Source organism: Pelecanus crispus, chromosome 9 (assembly GCF_030463565.1).
Source record: "Pelecanus crispus isolate bPelCri1 chromosome 9, bPelCri1.pri, whole genome shotgun sequence".
In the NCBI taxonomy this organism is placed as follows: Eukaryota; Metazoa; Chordata; class Aves; order Pelecaniformes; family Pelecanidae; genus Pelecanus; species Pelecanus crispus.
In genome coordinates, this window is record NC_134651.1 from 12799938 (window position 1) to 12823769 (window position 23832).

The following is a 23832-nucleotide window of genomic DNA, read 5'->3' on the forward strand; positions in this document are numbered from 1 at the left end:
AGCCAGTAAGACACATGGTGTGCACACAGGCCCATACAGAGAAACCAGCACAGAAAACACTGACGGGGAAGAGTCAGCTCAAAGCAGCCACTGCTGCAGGGCTGGAGGTGACAGCAGGGCTGGGTGATGCAGCATGGCCGGAGACGGGCAGCAGATGCCAGATCATCAGCGCTAAGAGCAGAGCCTGCTGCCGGGCACCACCGAAGCCTCCCCCGACCTGCACCCTGGTGCCCTCCCACCGTAATACCTCTGGCCAGTGCGAGACGTTGGGGAAGCAAAGAGTCAGAAAGCCAAAGCCCCCAACTTTTATTTATTTGATTCATTCTGGGGAAAAAGCAAGTTTTCTGTCCCATGAGGAGGGGGGAAAAGTGACTCAGAGCTTTTTGAAGGTGGCTGTGTTCAAAGCAAAACTGCTCAGCCAGCAAATGCACTGGTGATTCATTATGAGATTGCCAAATTTGACAGACGGCTGGTCACAGTACATGGCCATTACCAACACAGCTTTCTAGGCACCAGCAGAAAAATGGGACCCAGCAATCTCATGGTTTTGCCGAGAAGCAACACCCAAGCAAGCAGCAAAATATGGGACTCATGCCCCCCCATCAGATAATCAGAGCCAGCTCCTTACCTGTGGCAGGTAGGAAGCCTACACCTTTACACCCGGGAGCCCTTGGCAGCAAGAAGCCCACCCCGAGAGCAGGGGGCAAGGCGCAGGGTCAGTCCCACCAAAGTCACCGCTACTGCCAAGCACATTTGCTGCTCCAGCACCTGCCTCTGCTTACAAGAACCACACCGCACCATGAAGTCCCAACCCTCTATAAAATGCACAAAATCATGTCAGTGCAGGTGTGTGCCATAATTTTCTCAAGAGATTGAAGACCACCTGCTACAGCTCTTAGCAATATGCTGTTAAAGTGCCACGCTCTTCACGCCTTGCTTCTACCAGCATCCTTGGCACCTTTCAGCTTTGCCCTGCTGCTGCTGTTCTTTGCCAGCAGAAAATCCTCTCCCAGGGGCTGGCTGCTGGTGCCAGCAGCCTCCCACTCCCAATCTACGGGGGAACTGAGGTAGGGCTGTCTCGAAGGAGTCGACACCTCTGGATTCAGCAGCATCAAACTCCACACGTTCTTCAATGCATGCTAGTAAAATTTTATTTTTCCACTCTACCTCTTACTTCATGCTTAATTCAAGCATGTTTTTTCTGGATGCTTCTTTTGAAGAGTGTGGGATGGGTTAGGGGTGTGCAGGACAGCCCCGAAACAGCAGCGCTGGGTGTATCTGTGGGTAGCAAGATGTTCCTGGAGAACTTGGTTCACATGTTTTGCCCCAAGATCAAGCTCTGTCCTATTCCTGATAGGAGAGGGCAGTGCTGGAGATAAGGCTGGTCCAGCAATCCAGGAGGAAACAAAAAAAACAAAGAAAAAAAAAGAAGAAAAAAAGACTAGTTTGGGATTTGAGTGTCCAATTTAATTTAAGTGCAAGGAGGAAGCAGGTATTATTGGTTACAAGAAACAGCTCTGTTATTCCAAGCTACATGTAAAAACCATGGCTGGCTTCTTATCAAGCACCCCAGGTTTTGCAGAGACACCAAGAAATACATTAAGGTCCCTGCAGGACAAATCACCATCCAAAACACCATTGTTATCCAAATTTACAGAACACTGTTGCATAACTTGTGTTTAAAACAGTAGTAAGGCTCTAAAGCAGCCTGGCCTTCATGATCTGGCTCGGGAAAGCAACGCAACACCCATACTGAGGGAAGGGTGAGGAAGGGAAGGTGGGGAGGATGAGGGAAGAGAGAACGTGGGTAATAGAAAGTAAGTGCTCCACCACTCATAAACTGGGGGATTAACAACTGGCTTGTACCAAGTGACCATTATTTGCTCCTTACAGCTTAAAACCCATAGCAGCCAGCCACGCTCCCAGAGCTGTGCACATCCCTGCTGAGAGATGTCCAAGTGGCAGATGAGGAATCCCCAAAATACCTTTTTCCCATGCCGGCTCTGGCCTCAACAGAAGCACAGAGCCTCTGTCAAGCCCTTTGGGCAGAGTGACAAAGGATCAGCAAGATAAAAGCTGAAAGGAAGTGGCAGCCCGCTCCTACCACAGGGCCACTGTGTCCCCTGGAAACACCGCACCGTGCAGAGCCTGTGGCAGCATTTGACAATTTGCCTCCTTGCACCCATTGCTCCCTGAGCCCTGCATCCCGCTCCGAAGACCTCCCTGCAGTGTTGCTCACTGGGATCCGAGCTGTCCTCTGCTCCCAGCATCGCAGGAGGATACAAGCAACTCAGCCCAGCAGCTCCACCCAGAGACAACAGACATCACAGGCAAACCCGAACAGAAAAGCAAGTGTGAGCTTCACAGCTACGCAAGACAGTCCAGTCCCTCCAGCGCTGGCTGCCGGGACAGAGTGCACGGACCTGCTCTGTGCACAGGCATGCAGCATGGGGAGGGCAACTGCCCGCGGGGAGCCGCAGGCCACAAAGCTCAGTGTTTATTACAGACACGACAGCAGGCACGACTTGGACCACGGTTCCAAATGAGCAGATTACATGTTTAAAATCTTAAAAAGCTGCAGCGCTCTCTGATGCTCTTTCTGGCCTGCCTCAAGGAGCAGAGGAAGCAGGCACCGATTTGTGCCTTTACTGCGCAAGCCAGGTAACTGTCACACGGGACCAGGACCCTTCACTGGTGTAAAACGTGCCCTCCATCTGTCCAGCTGCACACACCAATATGGACAGCAAACTGGCTGTATGGATTCACATTTTGTCCTTATAGCAGCGACTTCACGGCACCAGTGTAAAGGACTGCTCCAGCCCTTAGAGCACAGCAACTGAAACACAAACACGCACAGAGCACAGTGTTGAGGGGCCATTTGGACAGACAGTAAAACTTATTACACACCAGAGACTGGGACAAGGAACTTCTCAAAGGAGTACACATATTCATTTCCCACCTGGGCTCTCACACACCCAAGGAAATGCACAGACAGCAAGTGCCCCAAAGCAAAGATTCATTCTCTTCTCTCCAACAGCAACCGAGGGCTGAATTTAGCTCAAAATTTAGCAGTCTTGTTAAGATTGGCTGGAAAGGCCTTTCCCCTGCAGCTCCTGTACAACGTGGAGCCGCGAATGCAGTGTGCTTACAGGGTGTATGACTCTATGGTGCTGCGAGTTCTTCCAGGGTGTAACTCCTGCGTGCTAAGCTGGTAGCCCCCTACCCAGCACGTCCTCACTGCGACACGCTGGGAAGCTCAGCTAAGAGGTGCGCGAGCACTACAGGGTCTGCTGGATAGATTCCTATTGGCTCCAGTGCAGCAGAGATGTCTCTATTTCCTAGAAGCCTCTTTACACCACCGCTTCCTGCGTGCTCTCGAGGTCACGCTGGTTGAGGAACCGAGGGGTCTTTCATTTGGCAGCGGCACGGATACTACCTGGGGGTGGGGGGAGTAAGACAGAGGAGCTGAAGGAAAGAAGAGACAGATGGGTCTTCCCACTCTCCCTCTTGCCTGGAGGTTTAGCAAGGGAAAAGAAACCAAAACAAAAACCACATTTGAGTGCTATTCTTCGCGCTTCAAGAGAGTATTTTCTTAAAATATAAAAACCATCTTCCCTCTGGAAACCACTAGAACGTAAACAATAAAAAAAGGGATTTGGGGAGGAGAAGGGAGAGGAGCTTTGAATGTGCTTCCAGGCAGCAGCCCTTGCTAAGAGCAGCGGGTGCCTCCAAGGCCCTGTGCTCACCGTCAGCCCTGTTCCTATGGCTCTCTTGCTCATTTAGAGTTCCCCAGTGGGTCCGAACTTAGGATTCGGCAATTAGTGTTTCGCAGCAAATCCCGGCTGGCAGCTTAATCCTCTTCATCCTCACTGATGTCATAGGTGACTGCAGACTCGTTCCTGGAGCGGTTGGCCGGTGAGGAAGGAGGCGTCTTGGTTGAAAAGGGCCAGCGGAAGGAGGGAGACGGGGAGCGGTCATGCGTGGGACTACTGCTGGGACTCTGCTTTGGGCTGATGGCCTGCAGCATCCGGCCCTTGCCCTCCTTCAGCATGTGTTTCTAGCGATGGAAGCAGGAAGACAGTTAGCATGGCTCAAACAGCAATGGAAATGGACACTACTTACAGCTTGTGCAGCATTTTGAGTTGTTGCGTCGCTTCAATTCTTTGTGCAATATAAGAGCAGAAAAAGCCCAAGCATCGCTCTAGGCTTTGGAAACTGCATACAGTGTAATCATCATCCATTTTCAAGCACTTCTAACAGGAAGTGCCTGTGATATTTACCCAGCCACACAGGAGAGCCTGGCAAAACCAAGTAGCTTCCGACTCACCCCAGGCCAGTGACAAGGTGACTGCCACTCTCTTGGCTGCCCAGCGGCCTGCAGGACACAAGCTGGAGTTTACAGACCGGCTTGTGGGACATGGGCACTTTTCACGCTACAACCATCACTGGCGTTATCCAGCTGGCAAGGGTGAGGGCTCCCTGTAAACAGGCTGCCCAAGCCTGGGACAACTTGTCTGGAGACCAGCAGCACACTGAGCACTGCAACAAACTGTAAACCTTTGCTCTGCAGAGTGTGGGCTCCAGAAGCCCTACAATGACTGCCAAGCTCTCCAAAATCCCCTTTTCCCTTACCCTTCTCCAAAATCCCCTTACCCCTTTCCCTGGCTCCTTACCAATGCGCCTTCTGGGCCAAACATCTCCAGGAAATTGCCGATGAACTCCCGGGACTTCTCTTCCCACTTCTGAATGAGATCGATACTCTTCTCCTCCACTTTCTGAACAAATTCCTTTGATTTCTCCTCTACATCCTTCACCCTCTTTTTCACCTTATCCACGCGCTCCTGGAGGTGGTATTTCTTCTCCTGTACAGTAAGTGGTGGATCAGAATACATACAGCTCACCAAATCTGAGTGGCGACCACCTCTGCTCTGTGTTATTACATTGAACTGTTGCTTTAAGACTCAGCATCTCCATTAGCCTCGTGACACCTCTGCTTCACTTCAGTGACACTTCTTCTCTAGACTAAATGGCAGACATAGTGGGGCTGTGAGATGCTTTGTGGCAGGCACTGGCACCGAACACAGACTGAGACTAAACCCAGAGATAAGCACTATCTAATAGGAGTGCATGGAAGAGGGAAATATTTATACAATATACAGATTAGATTTGAGTGACCTGCTGTAGATCTCTTTGCATATCATGATAGCACAAGTCTTTCTGCCTGGCATTTTTAAACAGAGGCAGAGTTACATGCCAAAGAGAGGGCAAGCAGCCATTACCTCTCCTGTTTAATTTTTTTATTTGATTATATTTAAAAAAATGGGCATAGTATCTGAGCGATAAAAAAAAAAAATATTTACTATTTTACTTCCAACATCAGAAGTGCCTTCTGCCATGTATTCTGCTTGTGGGCTGGACCTACTCAGCACAGGATCAGAGCGTGTCCTTCTCTCTTACCCAAGCACTGCTGCTCCTGCAGCTCCAGGAAGGGAATAGTACATACAGTGAGAACAGGATCAGATTTTATCCTAACAAATGACTCTACCTTAAGAAGGTGGCTGAGGGAAGAGGAGAGAGATGAGACACAGCAGCTGCTGCCAAGAACAACCCACACTTCATTCAATTAAAGAAAACAGATATTTCGCCACACACCCTGGCTCCAGCTCTTTCAACAGGTAAAACATCACCTAGACATTTCTGACAATGAAGCAGCAAAACCCCAGTTCTTCTGGGTGGGTCCCAGAGGCAGTTTCAGGGGCTGAAGTAGTCTAATTTCTACCCCAAGGACACTGGTTTGGGTTTGGTGCAACTGCTTAGCTCTGCAGACTGGCCTTTTACTGGCACATGACAGGACTGTGCTACCACTAGACAAGACTCTACATCTCCACACTCTGTAAGATTCTGCTTCGTGCAGCTTGTGGCGAGACACGCTTCAACTCACATTTATGAAGCTGACGTTGAGCTCTTTAGCTGTGTAGCCCCGTTGCAGGTTCCGTCTGGCATAAACATCATAGTCCCGCACGATCCGGGTGATGATATCTGATGTTGAGATCCCCTCAGTCCTCTGAGTTGGCGCAAACATGCCTAAAGTTGGGGAACAGGACCCAGGACAGCTGTAGCAAGACACACGGCAAAAAGCTGCTGCCACCTCTATCAGGAAACGATCTCTCCTGTCAAGAGCTCATTTCCTAACTGTCCTCACACCACCATGTCTTTGTCCTTGAATGTACAATACCAGAGTCCTCCTTTCTGGAACTATGAGGAAGACCTAAGTAAGACCAAAGCATGTCAAAACCACGTCAAAATACCATGTCTTCTAATGAAAAGCTCTTCACTTTAGCTGGTTTAAAGACTATTAACTATAATCCACTGCATATAGAATAGTGTGGCAACAAGGACAGGACAAGGGGACCTACAATTTAGTGAATGGAAATACTACAAGCTCTGATGGAGGGGTTTGGATAGATTTAAATAAGCTGCACCCCCACTGAGTTTTACAGCAAACAGCTAGAGGAGTCACTTTGCTAGGTTCATGAGATTCTCCATTTCTGAGAATCTGTAAGCCAAACCATAGTATTTTTTCAAAAGGTAGCTGTTAATTCAATGACAATAACTAGATTGGAAGTAGGAATTAATGCTGGGCAATGCTTGGCGTAGGACATGGAACAGTCCTAGCCTTATGAAGTAGGGCCCAAAGCTGGGCTTCTTCCTGCCCTCAGAGCCTCCTGGGCATACCTTGTTCCCAGAGGGCCACTGCCACTTCCCCAGGCATAATCCTGCCATATAGGGGCACAGGAGGAATTACAGCAGATCTTTGACAGGAAGCCCTGGAGAATCTGACCCAGACCCACCTGCTTCTTTTATATCCTTATAAACATCATCGCTGCCAGCAGAAGAATAGGGGATGTCATCGTGTGCAACAAAGTCGATCTGAAAATTAAGAAAGAAATGTGAGTCAAGATTTTATCTTGAACGCGCAGGTCTCCTGCTTTTTGTCAAAGCATGGTAACTTTTTGCTCAACACCTTCACACAGGGGTGTGACAGAGAACAGCAAGACACTTTCCTCTGTTAAAAAGCAACACAGAGCAGTCCCAAGTTCTCACTGGCAATTGCATATCAATTGTAAGCACACACCAGAGAAGAAAGGCTGGGACTAATGACACAGCTGGTTTAAGCTCCACAGAGAAATGGCTTGTTAATGGCCACAAGGGTAAACTAAGCAAACTCCCCTGGAGACTCCTTCACCTCCCAGAGCAGTTCAACAGATGTTAGAGATGTTACCCTGTGCTCTGCCAGGAACTCGGGGGTGAGCGTCCACGGCGCATTTCTCACCACTTCGTCCACATAGCGACAGTGCTGCACAGCGTCATACCGCTCGTTTTCATTCATTACTGTGAAGCCCTTGAAGTTATGGGTGAGTTCATCACTGCAAACTGAAGAAACAGGCACAGAGAAGAGTGAGCCTGAGGTACTTACCCCAGTGCTTTTACAGCAAAAGGACCTTGCACACATCCTTGCTAAACCAGGCAATGCCAGCTGCTGACAGAAGCTGGTGCTGGCACTTTCAAGCCCAGCTTTTCCAGCCACGAAGCACCAGAACAGGGATCAGTGCAGGGCGCTAAACTCCTCAGCAATTCTAGGCAGGCTGTTTGGAGGATTTCTGCCCAAGCTAGGGACCTACACCCCAAGCCCTCAAGGTCTCTAGAGCCTACAATGCTTACCAAGAAAACCAGCCAATACAGAAGACAACTCTCCTGTATGGAATGGCACCTGTATATATTCTATCAGGCAGAGACCTGCTTATTAACCTATGAATGTCTCAGGCCTGGAAACTGAACCCCATGAGAAAAACCCATTCCCTAAGCTCCTTATTTCATAAAATACCATACCACAGTCTACAACTTGGAAAGTTGTATTAAAACAAAGGGTGAGTTCACAGCAAATCAAGTTAGCTTAATTATTATGTTCTATGAGAAAGTAAATGAACAACTCTTCATAATCTGCAATGTAAGACATTGAGAAGGAGGGAGTTTTATTTGGTTATCAAGACCCAAAAGTAAACAAGGCATTACCAGTCTCACTGGTATTGGATGTATTTATGTTCTAGACAAACAGATGATAAAGAGCGGGTGAGACTGCTCCCAGGTTGGAGCTTATGTTCACTTGGCCTGTGGCCTCTTGTCTCAGTTCCCGGTGCACGGGGAGCAGTCCATTGCCCTCCACCTCCTCCCAGAGGCAGACAGCGTGGTTACACACCTTGCTACACTAATGTTAATAGTTTGACCTGCAGTTACTTTCCTGTTTGATGTAGAATATTTATGTATATGGGAATGTCTTTCTGCCTGCAAGATTTCTAAGCTCAGAGTGTTTTGTAGGTTGGAGCTACTATTTCAGCTCTCCTCCATCCCTTCCTCTTCCAGACACTACTGTAGCACACACAAAAAAAATGAAGAAGTACCACTATAAAAAAGCCCTCAGCAGCGAGTGAAACTGTGATAAGGAAACGAACCACGCAAAGACGTTACGATTGCTCTAATCACAGGATCAGGGTTTCATTTTGCTTCAGGAAGCTAATGGTAGTTGAGAAAAGTAGTTAAAAGTATTCTCAGCTCTGATACTTTAACATCATTATGCAGCCTGATCAGAGGTCACCTCTTGATAAAGACACGTCAGGCTGTGCATGTTGTCTAAGGTGGGTGAATGTACGGGCACAGAGGCACTGCCTGGGCAGAGGCCAGTGTACTACAGCAGCCAGAAGAAAGGGTTTCTTTTTTCCCCACTATATTATTGAAGGAGGCCTGGCTGAAACACCTCTGCTAGATCCCCTCAGGCATTCAGCAGGATATTCCTGGCATCGTCTGAAGACTTTTGAACCCAACAGACAAAATGAGGAACTTTTATTTGGAGAAACGGGGCCTCAGTAACTTCCACGTGGCCAGGCACCATGCCCATGAAACCACCGTTATCGCCACGCTCCTCGTGTGACCTGTTTGGGATTAGCCATAAGCAAACCCCAGCAGGGACCTGGAACCACGGAGTGACTTGCAGGGCGATACAGGGGACACAAAGCTCAACCAGCCACAGAGCTCATTCTTTAACTGTCTCATTCAAGGGGCAGATGCTCAACTGCCCCTAATATATTTTGATACTCAGATATGCAACTCACTGGTATCTGTCAAAAAATAGAACAGTCAAATTAGAACAGCCTGATCAGAAATCTCTTCCTTAAGTGCTCATTTGGTACAGGATATCTTTCTGCAGACATATTAACTCTCAATATATTGCAATAAGACTCCAAGAACATTTGGGATAACTGGCTGCAGTGAGAGCCACTGAGGCCATAAAGACAAAAACCCTGCTATGCCATCTGTATGCACAACCACGGACGGAGGTAAAGGGTACTCCTACGACAGCCAAAGTCAACAAGGTCACTCCTTACCTCCGACAATGAGGTATGTGTTTGGGAAGAGGTTCTTCGCTTGCATCAAGGCCCGGGCATGTCCAGAGTGAAACAAATCAAATATTCCATCAGCATAAACTCTGACGGGGCGATCCACTGTGCCAAAGAGACAGAGAGACATTTGTGAAGATGCCTTCCTGGAGAAGGAGCTGCTGCTCATGTCCACATTTGCGGACCTCCTGAAACTCATGTGGGCGTTGCAGAAAACCAGCAGAATGCAGAGCCATAGCCAGGAAAGATTTGTGAAGAGAAATGGCTGGCTCTCTGCCTCCCCACATGGAAACAAATGCAGCTGAGGACAGAGCTGAAATTCAACCATGTTCAGAGACAGGCTCAAAAACTACCACATCTCCACCAAAACAAGGTGAAGGGAGACCAAGGGGAAAGCAAACCCTGGCCATCTCCCTCCTACGGAAATCCAAATGAAGCATTAACTTTTTGCACAGCAGTGAGCTACCAGAGCGCAACTGGCCAAAACGTTTCATAGGTGCCCAATTTCCCCCTGCCAGCCAGGAAGGCATCTCAAGACCTTTTCAGCATCTTTCTCTGCAGCCCACTACCACAGCCACCAGTCTGGCTGAGGGACCAGACCAGACCAGACCAGGTTGGTTCCCCACCAGCATCATCGGCTCCTCTCAGTCCCATGAAGTGTATGGCTGTATCCCCAAACCCAGCTGGACTACTCAAAGAAAAGCTGATACAAGTCTCCTGAACTGCTTGCTCTATCAGCTAAATCCATAGATAAATAACGAGGAACAAAACTTTCCTCAGGCCACCTCTGCCAGGGGAAATTGTAGCTCTTCTCTTTGAGGTCAGCACAGAGGTAAAGTGACATAGTCTAGCACTGCCACATAATAGCAGGAGGCTCCCTGACTTCTGGTCTCCTGGGACCACACAGGACTCCAGCCCTCTTGCTGCTGGTAAAAAGCCATACATTCTTGGTATCTGACACACTTTGGAACGGCCTGCTGCTCTCTGGCCCACTTCAGGCAGACAAGCTCAGAGGAGTGGTGCGAGCAGAGGCAGACCAAAGCTGCAGCAAGGCAGGGGCAGAGAGAAGACCCACCAGGAGAGCTGAAACCCCATCAGTCTGGGCAGGGCCCTGAAGGTACCTAGAGACAGAGCCTGGGAGGCAGCAAGAGGATGAATTGATGCAAAGGTAGGGTTGTTAAGTTCCAGCTAAGCAGAGGAGTCAGTTTGAGGACCGCCTCTTACAATCACTTTTCAGCAAATCCACCTCAGTCTGAAGAAACCAGGAGGCTCTGGAAAGCCAAGGATCTGGAGATCTGAGACTGCAAATGCTTTCTGTATGCCAGAAGAGGGCTGGTCCTGGCAGGCCTTTATTAAAGTGCAATCATGTTCTGGAAACTGGCTGGGACCTCTTTCCCTTTTCCTCTGTACCTGCAGCAGCTACAGTTCTTCAGCACAGGCATGAACAGCAACAAGGAAGCATGCACTGTATTTTAGTCTTAGCAGGCAGGAGAGCCATCACTGTTGAAATCAGAGACCTTTGTGCAGGCTCTGGAGACTTTCAGCTGGTAAATTAATGCGGACTGTGAAAAGCATTGGATTTCTAGAGCATCCTGCAGGAAACCACTGCCGGGTCTTAATCTGAGCTGGCTCATCTCTTAGCAGCAGTCAGGTAGGTAGAAGTGCAGCATTTTTACTGTCTCGGTTTCCACAACAGAGGCCAAGTAAGACAGCACCGTCTGCACACTCTGTTTGGCAAGAGAAGGCAGCTATCCTTCAGGAGTCAGCCCTGCCTCTGCCTCCCCTTTGGACTTGCAAAGAGAACAGTATTTTTCCCAGCCTGGTTTAGAGAATAAAAGGACATGTTCTTGTTGTGGGGCTGGCCTACAGTGTTTAATGTAACTTTAATTGAAATCCAGGCTAGAATGGAACGTTCTGGATGAAGACATACGTTGGTTTTACTTGCCCATTTCAAGTTTCAGAAGAGATGACTTTTAAAGTGCTTAACTTTAAGCCACCTCAGACAAAGTAGTACAGAAAAATGTTCAGCTCTGATACTACTCTATAGCTGTCAGTGGCACAGGAAGAGCTAACACACAAATATCTATTTGCTTCAAACAGTCTTACTGGTGAAAGTATGGCTCCTCACATACAAAGGCTCCAATTTCAGTTGTAATGGCAGGCCCAATTTCATATAGGAACAGTTATCTAATCAACAAAGCATTAACTAAGTCATCGGCTGCAAACCTGGTCTGACACACAAGGTTGGTTGAGCCTCAGAGGTATCAAAATCATACCTGTCCCTCCCCAACCCAACATTTATACAAACCTTCCAGTCTGTTTTTTTACTTACAAGGGGTCCCTCTCATCGCTTCTTCATATGTTACTCTGATGTATGGCTTGCTGTAATCGATTTCCACTTCATCTGAAAACGGGGCTGGTTCCCTCAGTCCCTAAATCACCAGAGAAGGTTCGCTGTGAGAATGCAAAGGTGAGTGCACTATGTAGCGGCAGCACTGCCACTGCAGTGTCCTAGTCACCAAGTGACTCACTGTGTGTCTGTACGATTCAAACACATGTACTGAAAGACTAATTAGTGTTAAACCTCAAAACAGCCCTGAAGGGTGATTAGCCCAAGTTCAGAGAGGAATATATAGAGAGAGGAAAGTAGACTTAAGGAGGTGGTAGTCATACTGGATCCAAGAAAACTGGAGGCTCAGATCTGCAGCTGATAAAATCAGTCTTTTGACAAACAGCAGTTCACAGCAGCACAAGCCAAGCTTCATCAAACCTCAGTCACAGCTCCAGCTATGCCCACCCAGGCAAGACCATCACTTTGCTGTGCCCAAGGGCTTGTGCTGTGATGTACAAATTGTAACAGCTCCTTAATTTGAGTCTATGAACAAGCAGAAGAGCAATACCAACAGCAGCATAAATTCCCAGGGAACGTGTGTATCATCAGCCATTTCTGAGCCATACACAGTGAGAGACTGACCTCAATCTGTGGCAGAATATCTTCAACTGCCACAGGAAAACCCCTCTAATCTGCTAGCTTGACCACAGCAGTATGTTTAATCAGCAGCTGAAGTCCAGGTATCCTTTCTGGTCTCCTCTGAATGGAAACAAAACATCTGCCCTTCCCATAACAGAACAAACAGCTCAATTTCCTTCTAGCCGGAAGGTGAGGGGCAGCAATGGATGTCTCTTTCCTCAGCCAGAAGACTAGGAAAAAAGCTTGCAGATCATTACAATAATACCTTCAAGCTGCAAAAAGCTAATCAGCAGTTTCCTCTCTGGCTTCCTGTCCCATTGCAGCATCCTGCCACAGTGCCCAGGACCGCTGCAACCAGAAAGACTGCTGCTATTATTGCTAATGTCATTCCTTATTAGAGTGCTCAAAGTGAAGTGCACAGGAAAGCAACCACTGACCACTACATTCAAGCAAACTGATACTGCTGAAAATCTCCTTTAACTTACTGTGGCTCTAGTACCCGCGTTTCACACGCCACCTCCTCTACCAGAATCCTTACTGTTAGGTAAGGCCTGCGCATCTCTCCTTTCATCACTGCCATTCTATCTGGGACTTGTGAATAAAATCAGATTCTTTGCAGTTTGGTTGGCACATACCTGAGATACAAAGCTAGGAATAAAAGCATCGAAAAACCTATCAAACTTATCAGAGGATCACAGAGAAGTGCCCTCAAAAGCTCCTGCCACAGTCTTGCCCTTCCTCTGCAGTGCCTACAAGGGTCAGGACTCAACCCAATGTGCACAAAACAGGATTATACGTCAGCAGGCTTGTTACTACCATCTGCTGCTGAGCCCCGCTGCTTTAGGGGAACACTGCCAGCCAGCTGTTTAGCTGGGAGCGGTAAAAGCTTCAAGGTAATGTCACAGTTAGGCAACACTATTACTCTTGCTACAGTAAACAAATCTTTCACAAAAGGAATAAAAAAGAAATCTTTCATCAGGAGGTCTGCGTTAGTCCTGTGGCTAAAAAAACAGCCAGGAAGTTTAGAAAGTGGCTAGACATTACTAGTCTGGTGCCGTTAGTAGACAAATGCTTTATTTCTAACACAGGACAGACACCAACTTGGAGAGCAAGAGATTCCCGTGGAATAACCTATGCACTTCTCTTTCCTTACTGAAATATGCAGGGTCTTTAAGAGGGACGGGGGAGTTTTGACAACAGTCAAGGATTTAAGGCTCTATGGGATAAGTCACGCAATGCCTCAAGCCTCCATTCCCAATGCTTGTCTCCCCAGTTCTCACTGCTGGTGCTGCTCTTAATTCATTACCGCCTGTCAAACGCCCTGGGACAGGACTGAAGTACTCCTGAAGAGCAAAACGTTGTTATCAAAGAGGAAAGCTGCAACACATCACTGTATTTTGCCAAGGACTATGACCCCAATATGATGTGGCAGGGATGGTAACTGGCTTTTGACAGAGATAAGGAAAGAGCAACTAGAGCACACGTGATGTGCAGGACAGCTCCAGGAAGAGGGCAGAGAAGAGCTATAAAGATCCCATAATTGCAATATTGTGGCAAGGACAAGTTAAAGTCAACTATTCAGAATGGCATTAACTGGCACAGACCCCCTTTAGGAGAGACCTTAGCTTCTTAAAGCCATTCCAAGGTTGATCTAGAAGGAAGAATTCTTTTGGGGTTTTTTGTTTTCTTGTTGTTGGTGTTTTGTTTTTGTTTTTGTTTTAATGAAGACTCCTGAAGTATCAGCAATATAAATGCAGTCTCCTGCCAGACCAAGAGACTCAAACGAACAGTCATTTTCCCAGTGTTTCAGAGCACGGATTCAGTAGATTGCTTCTGCAGGTGCTTACAGACTTCAGACCCTTCTGCAGTTCCCCTGACTCGAACAGGACTGCTTTCCACAAGGTGCATGAGTTGTTACATGCTTGTTTGGAGTTCTTCTCCCTCCTGCTGGGTCACTTAAGAAAACCCACCTGTGAGAAATGAATGCTTATTTCTCCATGGATATCGATATGCATGCCTGTTTGGGTTCAGTTTAAGTGGCTACAAACAAGCTGGACACACTACAAAAGCAGCTTAGCGACGCTTGCCTCAGACGTAATTTAAGCCCACGATGTAAGTACGTTATTAGTGTGAACAAAGGAAGATTTTAAACTGGCTTTGCAAGAAGGATAGCTACTGTCATTTGCTTCTTCCCCCCCCACCCTGCCCCCTTGTTTTGTGTGTCCACAGAAAAACCATCACATTTATCTTTCTGCTGTTATGGCTCAATGTTCTAATCTCGCAGGTACCTAAAGGTCCTATCTCTGCTTACTTACGAATGAGCGTCGGGACATTTTTGGAGGGATTCCATCCAGCTCTGTCGCCCCATTGGGGCCAGATCCATCTTTTCTTCTCTTTCGGGAATTCAGCCTGGAGGAGGTCGGCAGCTCCATCTTGCCAAGCACGTCTAGTAAGAACTGGAACAAAATGAAGGGGGAGAGGGGAAGAGATATTTCTCAGCTGCAGAATCAGTCAACAGCAGGCACAGCATACAGAAGGTCAGCGCAAAGACACAGCCACCTAACAAGGGGCTTAGCCAGTTGTATTTGGCATCAGCTGCCAAGGCTTGACAAACAGTGCCTGGTGGGAATACTGAATCATTTGATGCAACCTGGAGCTGTTCTGCAGAGAGAAGCATGCAGCAGTCAGCTGGCTGGAGAGAAACTCGCACAAGACTTGCAATGCAAGTTATAAATCGTTACTACAAGGCTAATTATGGTATTTTAGCATCTGAAAAGCAACCTAAGGATTAAGGCATGCCCAGTCTGCATTCAGCCCTCCCCCAGCTCTCATTTTGATGAATGCAAACACTCTTCTCCCCTTCTGTCCCACCCCTTACCCTACCCACCAAGACAGCTAGTGGGTGTGCTGCATCCCTGTACAATCCTGAAGAGCGGAAGGAGCCGGTTTAAGCAGAAGGACAAGGGTGAGGGAAGGGTTACAAGCTATGGTCTTAACTTAAATAACTAGCTGGCTTGCCATTTGCTTTGTTGTTTGCATAAGACCAAGCTGCGGCTCCCCAGTAGGGACAGCTCACCTTGGGATAGCTGCCACCATGATCCCCTCTCGTCCCCTGTCCCCACTGCAGTGGTGACTCAGCCGATGGTGAAGCAGCTGCTGACACCACATTAGGGTACGCTTACTTCTGGTACTTTATGTACCAGGTTGTAATTAGTGGTGGTTCAGCTGAACTGCTTCTGTGATGAACAGACAGTCAGACAACTAGTTCAGGACAGAAATTGTGACAGCTATCTGGAAGTAAGCTATCCTTGCTTTTGAGCTGGAGTCATTGTACCTTCCCAAAAGGGCCTTGGAGCATTAGGGAGCCCAGCACTTCACATAGCTGAAGCAAAGCTAGGGATTTATAGAAAGGCACGGCAGCAAACATTCCCTTTTCAGCTGCTGCAGGAGTTAGAAATGGGTGCCAGATTTGCGAAGTTTATAACTAAAGAGCAGCATTATCTTTCTTGCTCGCTTGAAGTGTGCAGCTCTCCAGTGCAGCAAATGGCACTTCTGACCTGCCATTCCTGAGAGCAGCATGACCCCTCTGCCCAGGAACGATGCTTATGTGCGTGCCTCAATGCCCTAATAATAAGAGCCGTGTGGAATTTAAAGTGTCTCCCCACCCATATGCAGTGGGTGTGCTGGAACACGTTAGGTGGGGCAAGCGTGAGGTATGAGAAAGGGCAGATGTCCCTCTGAACACCACCCCCCTCTTTGGCAGAGTCTCTGCCAAGTGTTCCTACTCAGGACAAGCTGGAACTGTCCTCAGTAAGGGCTGCTGGGCAAAGCTCTGCTGTTCAGCAACCAAGAAGTGTGGGCTTTGTGAAATAGGGCTGTTAAGAAGCAGATTCAGTGATTGGACTCACTCAAGCACAAATGACTCCAGATTAAAGAATGTTCCAAACCAAGGAGTCAAATGCACTTTAATAACACATGAACATACCAGTCTCCCCACCTAGCATCAACAAGATGATACCTTATGAACAGCATTAGGGCCAAACACAGCTGAACTGGTTTTGGGCTACATGCATGTAAGTATCCCAGACTGCTCTGCTAGACCTCACACAATGCACTAAGAACAGGAAAAGAGAATCTTCGGTGAGTGGGGAGCCAAAAAAATATTGGGGAGAAGACAAAAGTGACAGTGAAGAGCAGCCACAAGGACATTTCAGAACTGCATGAGCCATCCAGCACTGACTCTCTAACGCCTGCGAGTCAGTTTGCTGAGTTTCCCCCACTCCAGTAATTAATTTACTATTTCCTAACAACAGACAAACATACGGGAGTGTGCAAAAGCAATCTCAGGCAAAACCAGTTTGCAACCCTGAGCTCTAAGTCTTCAAACACTTAAGCAAACATTTAACTTTCAGGCAAGATCTGTGCTACAAATGCAGCAGCTTCCAGAGTGCCTCTGTGAAAACACAGGGTATGACACAAGTAATTCTTAGTTTTGCAAGGTGCCATCTTGCAAGCACACTCTGTATCAGTTATTTACTTCACCACCATGATTGTATCAGAAACCATCCAGTTCACAAAAAGCAGCAGACCTCTGTCTATGGTTCAAGTAACCCCAGCGTTCATGGAAACAGTGGACAAAACCAGCAGTAGATTTTCTTGTTACTTGGTCAAAATAATTTCACTGTTTCAAGTCACCTGTTGGTCTCTGACCACTCACTGTCCTTCCCTTTGGACACAATTAAAAGGTCTGTTAATATTCTGAACGCAGTCATTCTGAACCACTGACCTGCAAAATATTAAAAAGCACTGGCAGAGGCTTTGGTGCTGAAGTACGGACATAGCATCCTCCATGCACAAACAGGGAAAGCTCTTCCCATGTTAGCTTCGCCCATCAGAGCAACCAGACTTCTCTGCACACAAGTACACTCTCTGCTGAGTTATCACCAGCATCTTAATGCTGGCTGCAGAGCTCATGGCCAGCCAAAGAACTGCAGGTTACAGCACAGGGCAACACCGTGCTTTATGCGGATGTACAGCAGCACTATCTGAGCCCAGGAGAAATCTCCAACAGCTTCTTCCAACCCCTCCCACACCCAGCCATCCGCCTTCCTCCACCCTAACTCACTTTTCCACTTCTCAGGGATGAATGATAGTCAAATGATAGCAAACAATAGCTTAAGTGAATCAATTTGCTTTGTATTAAATAAACAGCAGTGGTCAGACAGCACCAGCCACCCAGCAGCAGCAGCTCTACCTGACGTACCAAGGGAGAAACCTGCTTTGAGGACAGCACAAATATGTTCTATCTGCTCCAATGTTACAGGCTAGATGTTGCTGAAGGAGCCTCTGCAGTGTCCAGAGAGCTGGGCTGGGCACCTCATGAGTGACACAGCTCTGCTAATTACTCAAAATAATGCATAAATTAACCAATAATTTTACCACTCTTCAGAGCTTTAAAACCTCTGTCCTGTGGCTAGTGTGTTTCTGGGAAGTCCTCCCAGCACCAAACTCGTCTTCATTAAAAACTGGGAACACATTGTTTTTAAAAACAAGCCATACGTTACTGCAATAAAGCTACTAATCTTAGAATGTTTCATTTTGACCCAAATGACTAAGATAGCATCCCAAACAATTACTTACTAACAATGGGATCTGGCATCTGTAGCTGAGCTTAACACAGGAGCGCACAGCTTTGCTTCCCCAAATGCATAAAACACTGACTGTTCTAAAATTAATTACATTTGCAGCACATGGGGAAGGGGAAAGCTCCTTCTGAAAAACTCCAAGATAAAAACCAGGCATAACCAGAAGAAAGAGCCCTGCTGTAAAATATTAACATCGTTCTATTTTGTTTAAGGCGTCACCCTCCTGCATTACTGAGTCTGTGGCGAACATGAGAAACTGCTTGCTAGGAGCAAAGTTAAGAAGTGCCTCATTTGGGAAAGCCATGGGCAGATGACAGTCTTGGCGACACTTTACTTGGGGCTTTGCTTCTGAAACCTACTTCTTTTGGTGCATATCCTGTATCAAAGAAGTGCCTTGCATCACCTGCTAGCTAGCTCACCTTGAGAGAGAGAAAGTTGTATGAGCTCTACGAAGAGCAGCCAACTACCAGACGGGAGAAGAGTTGCTCTCCCCATCAGGGAATCACTCCTCTCAGTCCCCAAGCGCAGATACCGAATGAAGGAGGGGAAGCGGTGGAAAGGAGAAATAGGAATTTTCTTTAAACTGTGGCAATAACAGCCTTCAGAAATCATCCAGCACTTTGCTGAGAGCAATACTACAAAGCTCAAGTCTTTTCCCACTGAAACACAGCTACTTCTGGGAGGGAGGGAGGACAAGCACTGACTACCACAAAGAAAAAAAAAATATACAGGCAGGGAAGGAATTTAAAAGTTCTCCCTTAGTGTGAGTTAACTACACCATCATCAGAGCTGGAATTTAACCACAAGACCAAAGTTAACACCTCTGGCAGATGGAGAAGGTCAGAATAGGCACAGCAAATCTTTTGCTTAGCCAAAGCCTTATCTCGCTTCCGCATCTTCATGGACAGTACTGATGTTTTGTTTAGCCTTGGTGGTGTCAGGGACCTGCCTGCCTCAGATGAAGCAGATGAGGTATTTCCGCACCCTAAGCACACTGATGGCATGAGGACCTGGCCCATCTGCATTCTTTGTGTTTTGATGTCCCAAGGAATTTCTTGAAGAATATTATCTGCAAATCTACATGCACTAGCAGGATTTATTCTGCCACTTCCACTGCTTTTCACTTGCAGATTTACACACTGAGGCAAAATAAATCCTGCTACTTAAACTTGAAGCCTGTGCAAAACAAGAGCTTACCTGCAACAACTCAGTAAATGCTCCAGCCCAAGCTGCTGCATTTCCCACCAGGGATCCGAGTCAGCGCAAGACTGGCACACTGGAGCAGCGAGGCCCCTGCAACACCCACAGCTCCCAGGCTCCCTGGGTGGCACTGCCTGCTCCCAGGCTCCTCTATGGTCCCTCTGAACTTAGAAGGTGTTGGCACAGTCAGATATGACTGTCATGTGCTGCTTTGCCTACAAGATCATTCCACTTTAGAGAAGCAAGCTATTTCTCTTCTGCTGACTCATCTGCAGGCAAATACTACTAAACTTTGCACTCTGCCAGCTGTCTGCAGAGAAAAATTGCCTTGACACATGGACAGCACCCAAGCGAGAGCCCCAGGGAAAAGGAAGAAGTCCTGTCACTTCAGCTAATTCCCCTGCCAGGCCATAAAGTACCCAAACAAGCCTGCACTCCTCGGTCATGCGGAGAAGAGAAGAATTTTCCCCCTGTTCTCCCCCACCTCCAACCCCCAGTTTACGATTAACCTTACTGGTGTGTATCCCTGCAGAGATCTGTTGTAGACAGAATCAGAAGAGGTTAATGACAGAAGACTCATCACAGTGAGAAACTGATGAAAGCCTGTTTGCACAATAGGGGTTAACCTGTACCTAATTACTGGGAGAGATCAGGATCTCTCTTCAATCCGTGCTTAAAAATCTTCCCATCTCTCAGGCAACTTCATTCCCAGCCCAGGCTTGCAAGGCCCAGATTTGCCCCAATTTCCAGACTGAAAGCATCTGCTTAAAAACTGAGTGCTAATGGCTGCGACCCAGCCTGCTCACCTCCAGACAAGACTGCGACTCTCCCCAGCACGGCTGTTCTCCCCACAGTTAGCATCTGCTCTATCTAGGCAGTCTAAGCCTTCAAGCCCCTTATAAAGGTTACTGCAGGATTTGGCAGGCAGAGTCCTGTCTACACTTAAAACATAGGCTGCTTCAGCTATGCTGGCTGAGCAAAAGCAGCTATCCTGCAGCATATTAATAGCCACATGAATGTATAGAAGGGATTCCAGTTCAGTCAGTGCCACACACTGGTCCAACAGCATCCAGACCCAGACCTTTGCTATACTGGCTAAAAAACCCCCCAAGCCCTGCATCCCCTACTGCTACAGGCAGGCTGGTAACATTTGCTCAAGCAGAGCCTGAGCATGCAGAAGACCTGGCACCTGTGTCCTGCAATCGATGAAAAGATGCTGCTTTTCACCAACAAAGTCCCAAATGGCTCAAGATAATTCTCTCTACCACCACCACAACTGACAACAGTGTAGTGTGATCACCTAAGCAGCGCTGCCATGAAATACAAACAAAAAAAAAGAGGAACTGCTGGCAAGACCTTCTCCATGTATTCATGACCCTTCTAGGTACACCATAACCCTAAGGCACTGAGCGTCCTGGCATGCGACAAAGTCTCTGCTGCGCTCAGCAAAGCAGCAAGAGTAGGGTTTATGCAGAACATCAGAGAAGATTTGGAGCCTGCTCAGGGACAACGAAGTACAAGGATGGGTGGTCATTCTGTTCTGACTTTTGTGTTGAGCTGTGTCGTGTTTTGTTTTTAGGGCTTAACAACAGAGGCTTTTGAGACTTCAGGAAACAACCTCCTTTAGTAGGTTTACACATCAATACCAAATCCTTACTCCAACAATTATTGTTTGCGGCTCATTCTACAGTAATTTGAAGACAATTACAATCCAGATTTTGGACCAAGAAATTTCCAAGTCACAGATTTTAATAATTCTGCACATACATCAAATACCTTCAGGAAATAAAGCATGGGTATTTGTCATCTGAATTTCATAAGCAAATACGGTGGCTGTCCTCAGGGCCAGGAGTCCTGCTTATGGAAACCCACCAGTACTTGCTTCTGACCACGCCAGTGTTTGCCAGCCACAGGCTGGGGGACCCGGTGTGGCAACAGCACAGGGTGGGGACAGAGGAGGGAAGGCCACCTGCAGCGTCCTGCACCTCCTTCCACAGTGAGCGAGGATTACTGAGGAGCATTGCAGCTCTCAGAACTCCTGCAGACTTGAATTACAAACCCCTTAATCAGCATGGCCAGGACTTTGGTGGACACAAAAAGTTGGTTAGAGAGGATGTGTGCCTGCACAGCAGCTAGGTCACACCTTCCTTCTCTGCAGTCAGGGCCACCTCCTTGTTGTTCTGCTCCTCTCTCCCCAGGCCTTGGCTGCGTCCCCTAGGTCGGGGGATGTCCCCCAAAGCCACCACGTACCAAGCCCTGGAGTGTGCTCCAAAAGTTTCCCAAAGCATCTGCTGCTGTCTCCTCTCTGCCTGCCCCCACTGCAGTTGGTCCTGCCATCCCTGGAGAGTGGTGCCCGAGCCCCAGCCTCTCCCCAAGCCCCCACAAAGCAGAAGCAGCACACTACGCCCCCTCCCCAGCTGACACTGCCCCTTGCCCAAAGCCGAGCGCCCCATGTCCCTACCAGCCAGCACCCCCCAGAGCCCCCCTGCCCCCATGCCAGCGCCACGGGCACCGCGCTGGGAGAGAGGTCCCGGGGAGGGACCCTGGCTGAGCCCGCAGGGCTGTGTGAGGTGCCCCTCGTGTGCCTCCAGCCGAAGCCCACCCACCTGCCTCCAGCCCCCGTGACGGGCACCCCTCTGGCCCCACAGCGGGTGCCCTGTCCCCTGCACCCCCAGCGCCAGCCCCCACAGCCATCCCAGCGGCCCCCAATGTCCCCCCAGCGCCAGCCGCCCCAGCCCCCCGGGCCCACCACATGCCCCAGCGCCGGCCCCCCCGGTGCCCCCACGCTCCCCACCGACGCCCCCCTACCAGCGCGCCGCGGCCGCACGCAGCTCCGCAGCCCGGCCCGGCCCCGCCTCGCTGCCGCCAACGCCAACGGGGCGGCGGGCGGAGCCGCTGCGTGTCGGCCCGGGGGGGGGCAGGAAGGGACCGGCCACGCCCCGGGAAACCGCGCCCGGAACCTCCGTTCCGGCTCGCAACGGGCCGCCCCCCGCCGCTGCCGGGCTGGTCGAGGGCGCGGCGGGGCTCGGCGCTCGGAGCGGGGCGGGCAGCAGCGGAGCTTTGCTGCTGCGGCCCTTCACGTGTCAAATATAAACGCTGGGGGTTATGGAAGGAGGGAGCCGAGCACCCCTAGAGCAGAGCAGGGCAGGGCAGGGCAGAGGGGGCTCTATGCCGGCGGCGGTGCGGGAATACCGGGCTGTGGCGCTTCAGCAGCTCCCTGAGCTTTCTCCAGGGAAAACACCGCACCCATTACCCGGTCCAGGCCACGGCCAAAGGTGACTGGAGCCGAGCGCTCGCAGGCTCAAACCTGCTTTGTACAACACCTTGCTGTTAAAAGCCTCCAAAACAGAGCGAGCGCAAGGCGAGAAATTGTGATTTAATCACCGTGACTTAATAAAAGTGTCAAAGCGAGTCTGAGGGCATATACTATCTCCTGGCAAGCGTCTTTATGCGGAGGGTTTCACTGTTCCCCAAAACTCGCGCTCCTGGGGTCACACACAAACCGAACGGCGCCACTGCGGCCTCTCTGCAGCTCCCTTAACGAGTGACAGCCACAGCAGCGACAAAGCAATCAGGGAAGCCACCCTCTACTTCCCATCAGAGGAAAATGAGAGGAGGCCGCTTTCAGACAAACATAATAGAGAAACAGGAGCGTGCTGCCTCCAGGATTGTAGCTGAAAGAGTCGTTCTAGAAGATGCATCGTAGTTTGTTACTTCCCTGCTTTCCAAGAGCTTCACGGACAGCGTGAGTTCTGCTCTAACGGTGAGGGTAAGATTCAGGATTCACCTCACCCAACTTCAGCACTCTAAAAGCCATTCACACCGCTGAAATTGTTCAGCTGTGTTTGCTTCTCGGTCAGCACAGAGAGAACAGGCGCCACCACACAGCAACCCATCCCATCATCTGATGGGCACCTGAGACCCACTCCGGTGGCACCCAATCTCTCAGGAACCACCTGATCCTCTAACTTTTGGGGAGATGAGACACTTTAGTGCTCTTTTTCTGATCTACAGCAGCCTTTTCTACTGCTCCTTTCCAAGGCTGGAGTCCTAACAAATTTGGGCTCCAAACATCCACCCTCATATCCCAAAACAATTACAGAGAGGCAAAGATTGAGAAAGCACTGCAGTATCTACCGAAGAGGGCAATTAGCAGTGACGCCGCACAGCGTCCACCGGTGCCCAATTGCACCAAACCGAGAAGGAGTTACAGCAGGGAGGAGTTTTGGCAGTCAGTGGGGTGTGCAGGCCGCTGGCCTGACCTAATGTCCTAAATACCTTGCCTTTCTATCAGTTAATATCATCTCATGTGACACTTAGCTGGGATTCACAGCCCAAATCTTACAGAGAGTCACAGGAACAAATCTGGATAACCAGAATATGAGGTTGGCTTTATGGGTTAATTTACAAAGAATCCTCAGAAAACGCTCATCTGAGAAGCACAGACAAGTGATCAAGGCTAGTGCATCTTGTAGAGTGGATGAAAAGGACAAAGGGTGAAAATGGCAAGGGTCAACCCGCAGGAGAGGAAGTATTAAATACATAGATTTATGATGTTACATTC

The 23832-nt window shown here is 48.8% G+C and overlaps 1 protein-coding gene across 1 annotated transcript; it reads right to left on the bottom strand.

Moving 5' to 3' along the window:
- Positions 1 to 201: 201 nt before the first annotated feature.
- Positions 202 to 22108, bottom strand: PCYT1A (phosphate cytidylyltransferase 1A, choline). Its single transcript, XM_075716062.1, has 9 exons — positions 22077 to 22108; positions 14739 to 14879; positions 11785 to 11884; positions 9441 to 9557; positions 7283 to 7434; positions 6852 to 6930; positions 5942 to 6084; positions 4674 to 4862; positions 202 to 4057 (listed from the first exon to the last, which is right to left on the bottom strand). The coding sequence occupies exons 2-9, from the start codon at positions 14853 to 14855 to the stop codon at positions 3851 to 3853; spliced, it is 1104 nt and encodes a 367-aa protein (XP_075572177.1). The 5' UTR covers positions 14856 to 14879; positions 22077 to 22108; the 3' UTR covers positions 202 to 3850.
- Between the last annotated feature and the right edge of the window lie 1724 nt (positions 22109 to 23832).

Coding starts and splice junctions, on each gene's coding strand:
- PCYT1A (XM_075716062.1), bottom strand. CDS start 14,855: ATGGAGCTGCCGACCTCCTCCAGGCTGAATTCCCGAAAGAGAAGAAAA. Junction 9,558..11,784: donor AGCGATGAGAGGGACCCCTT/GTAAGTAAAAAA, acceptor TCTTTGGCACAG/TGGATCGCCCCGTCAGAGTT. Junction 6,085..6,851: donor TAAGGATATAAAAGAAGCAG/GTGGGTCTGGGT, acceptor CCCCAACTTTAG/GCATGTTTGCGCCAACTCAG.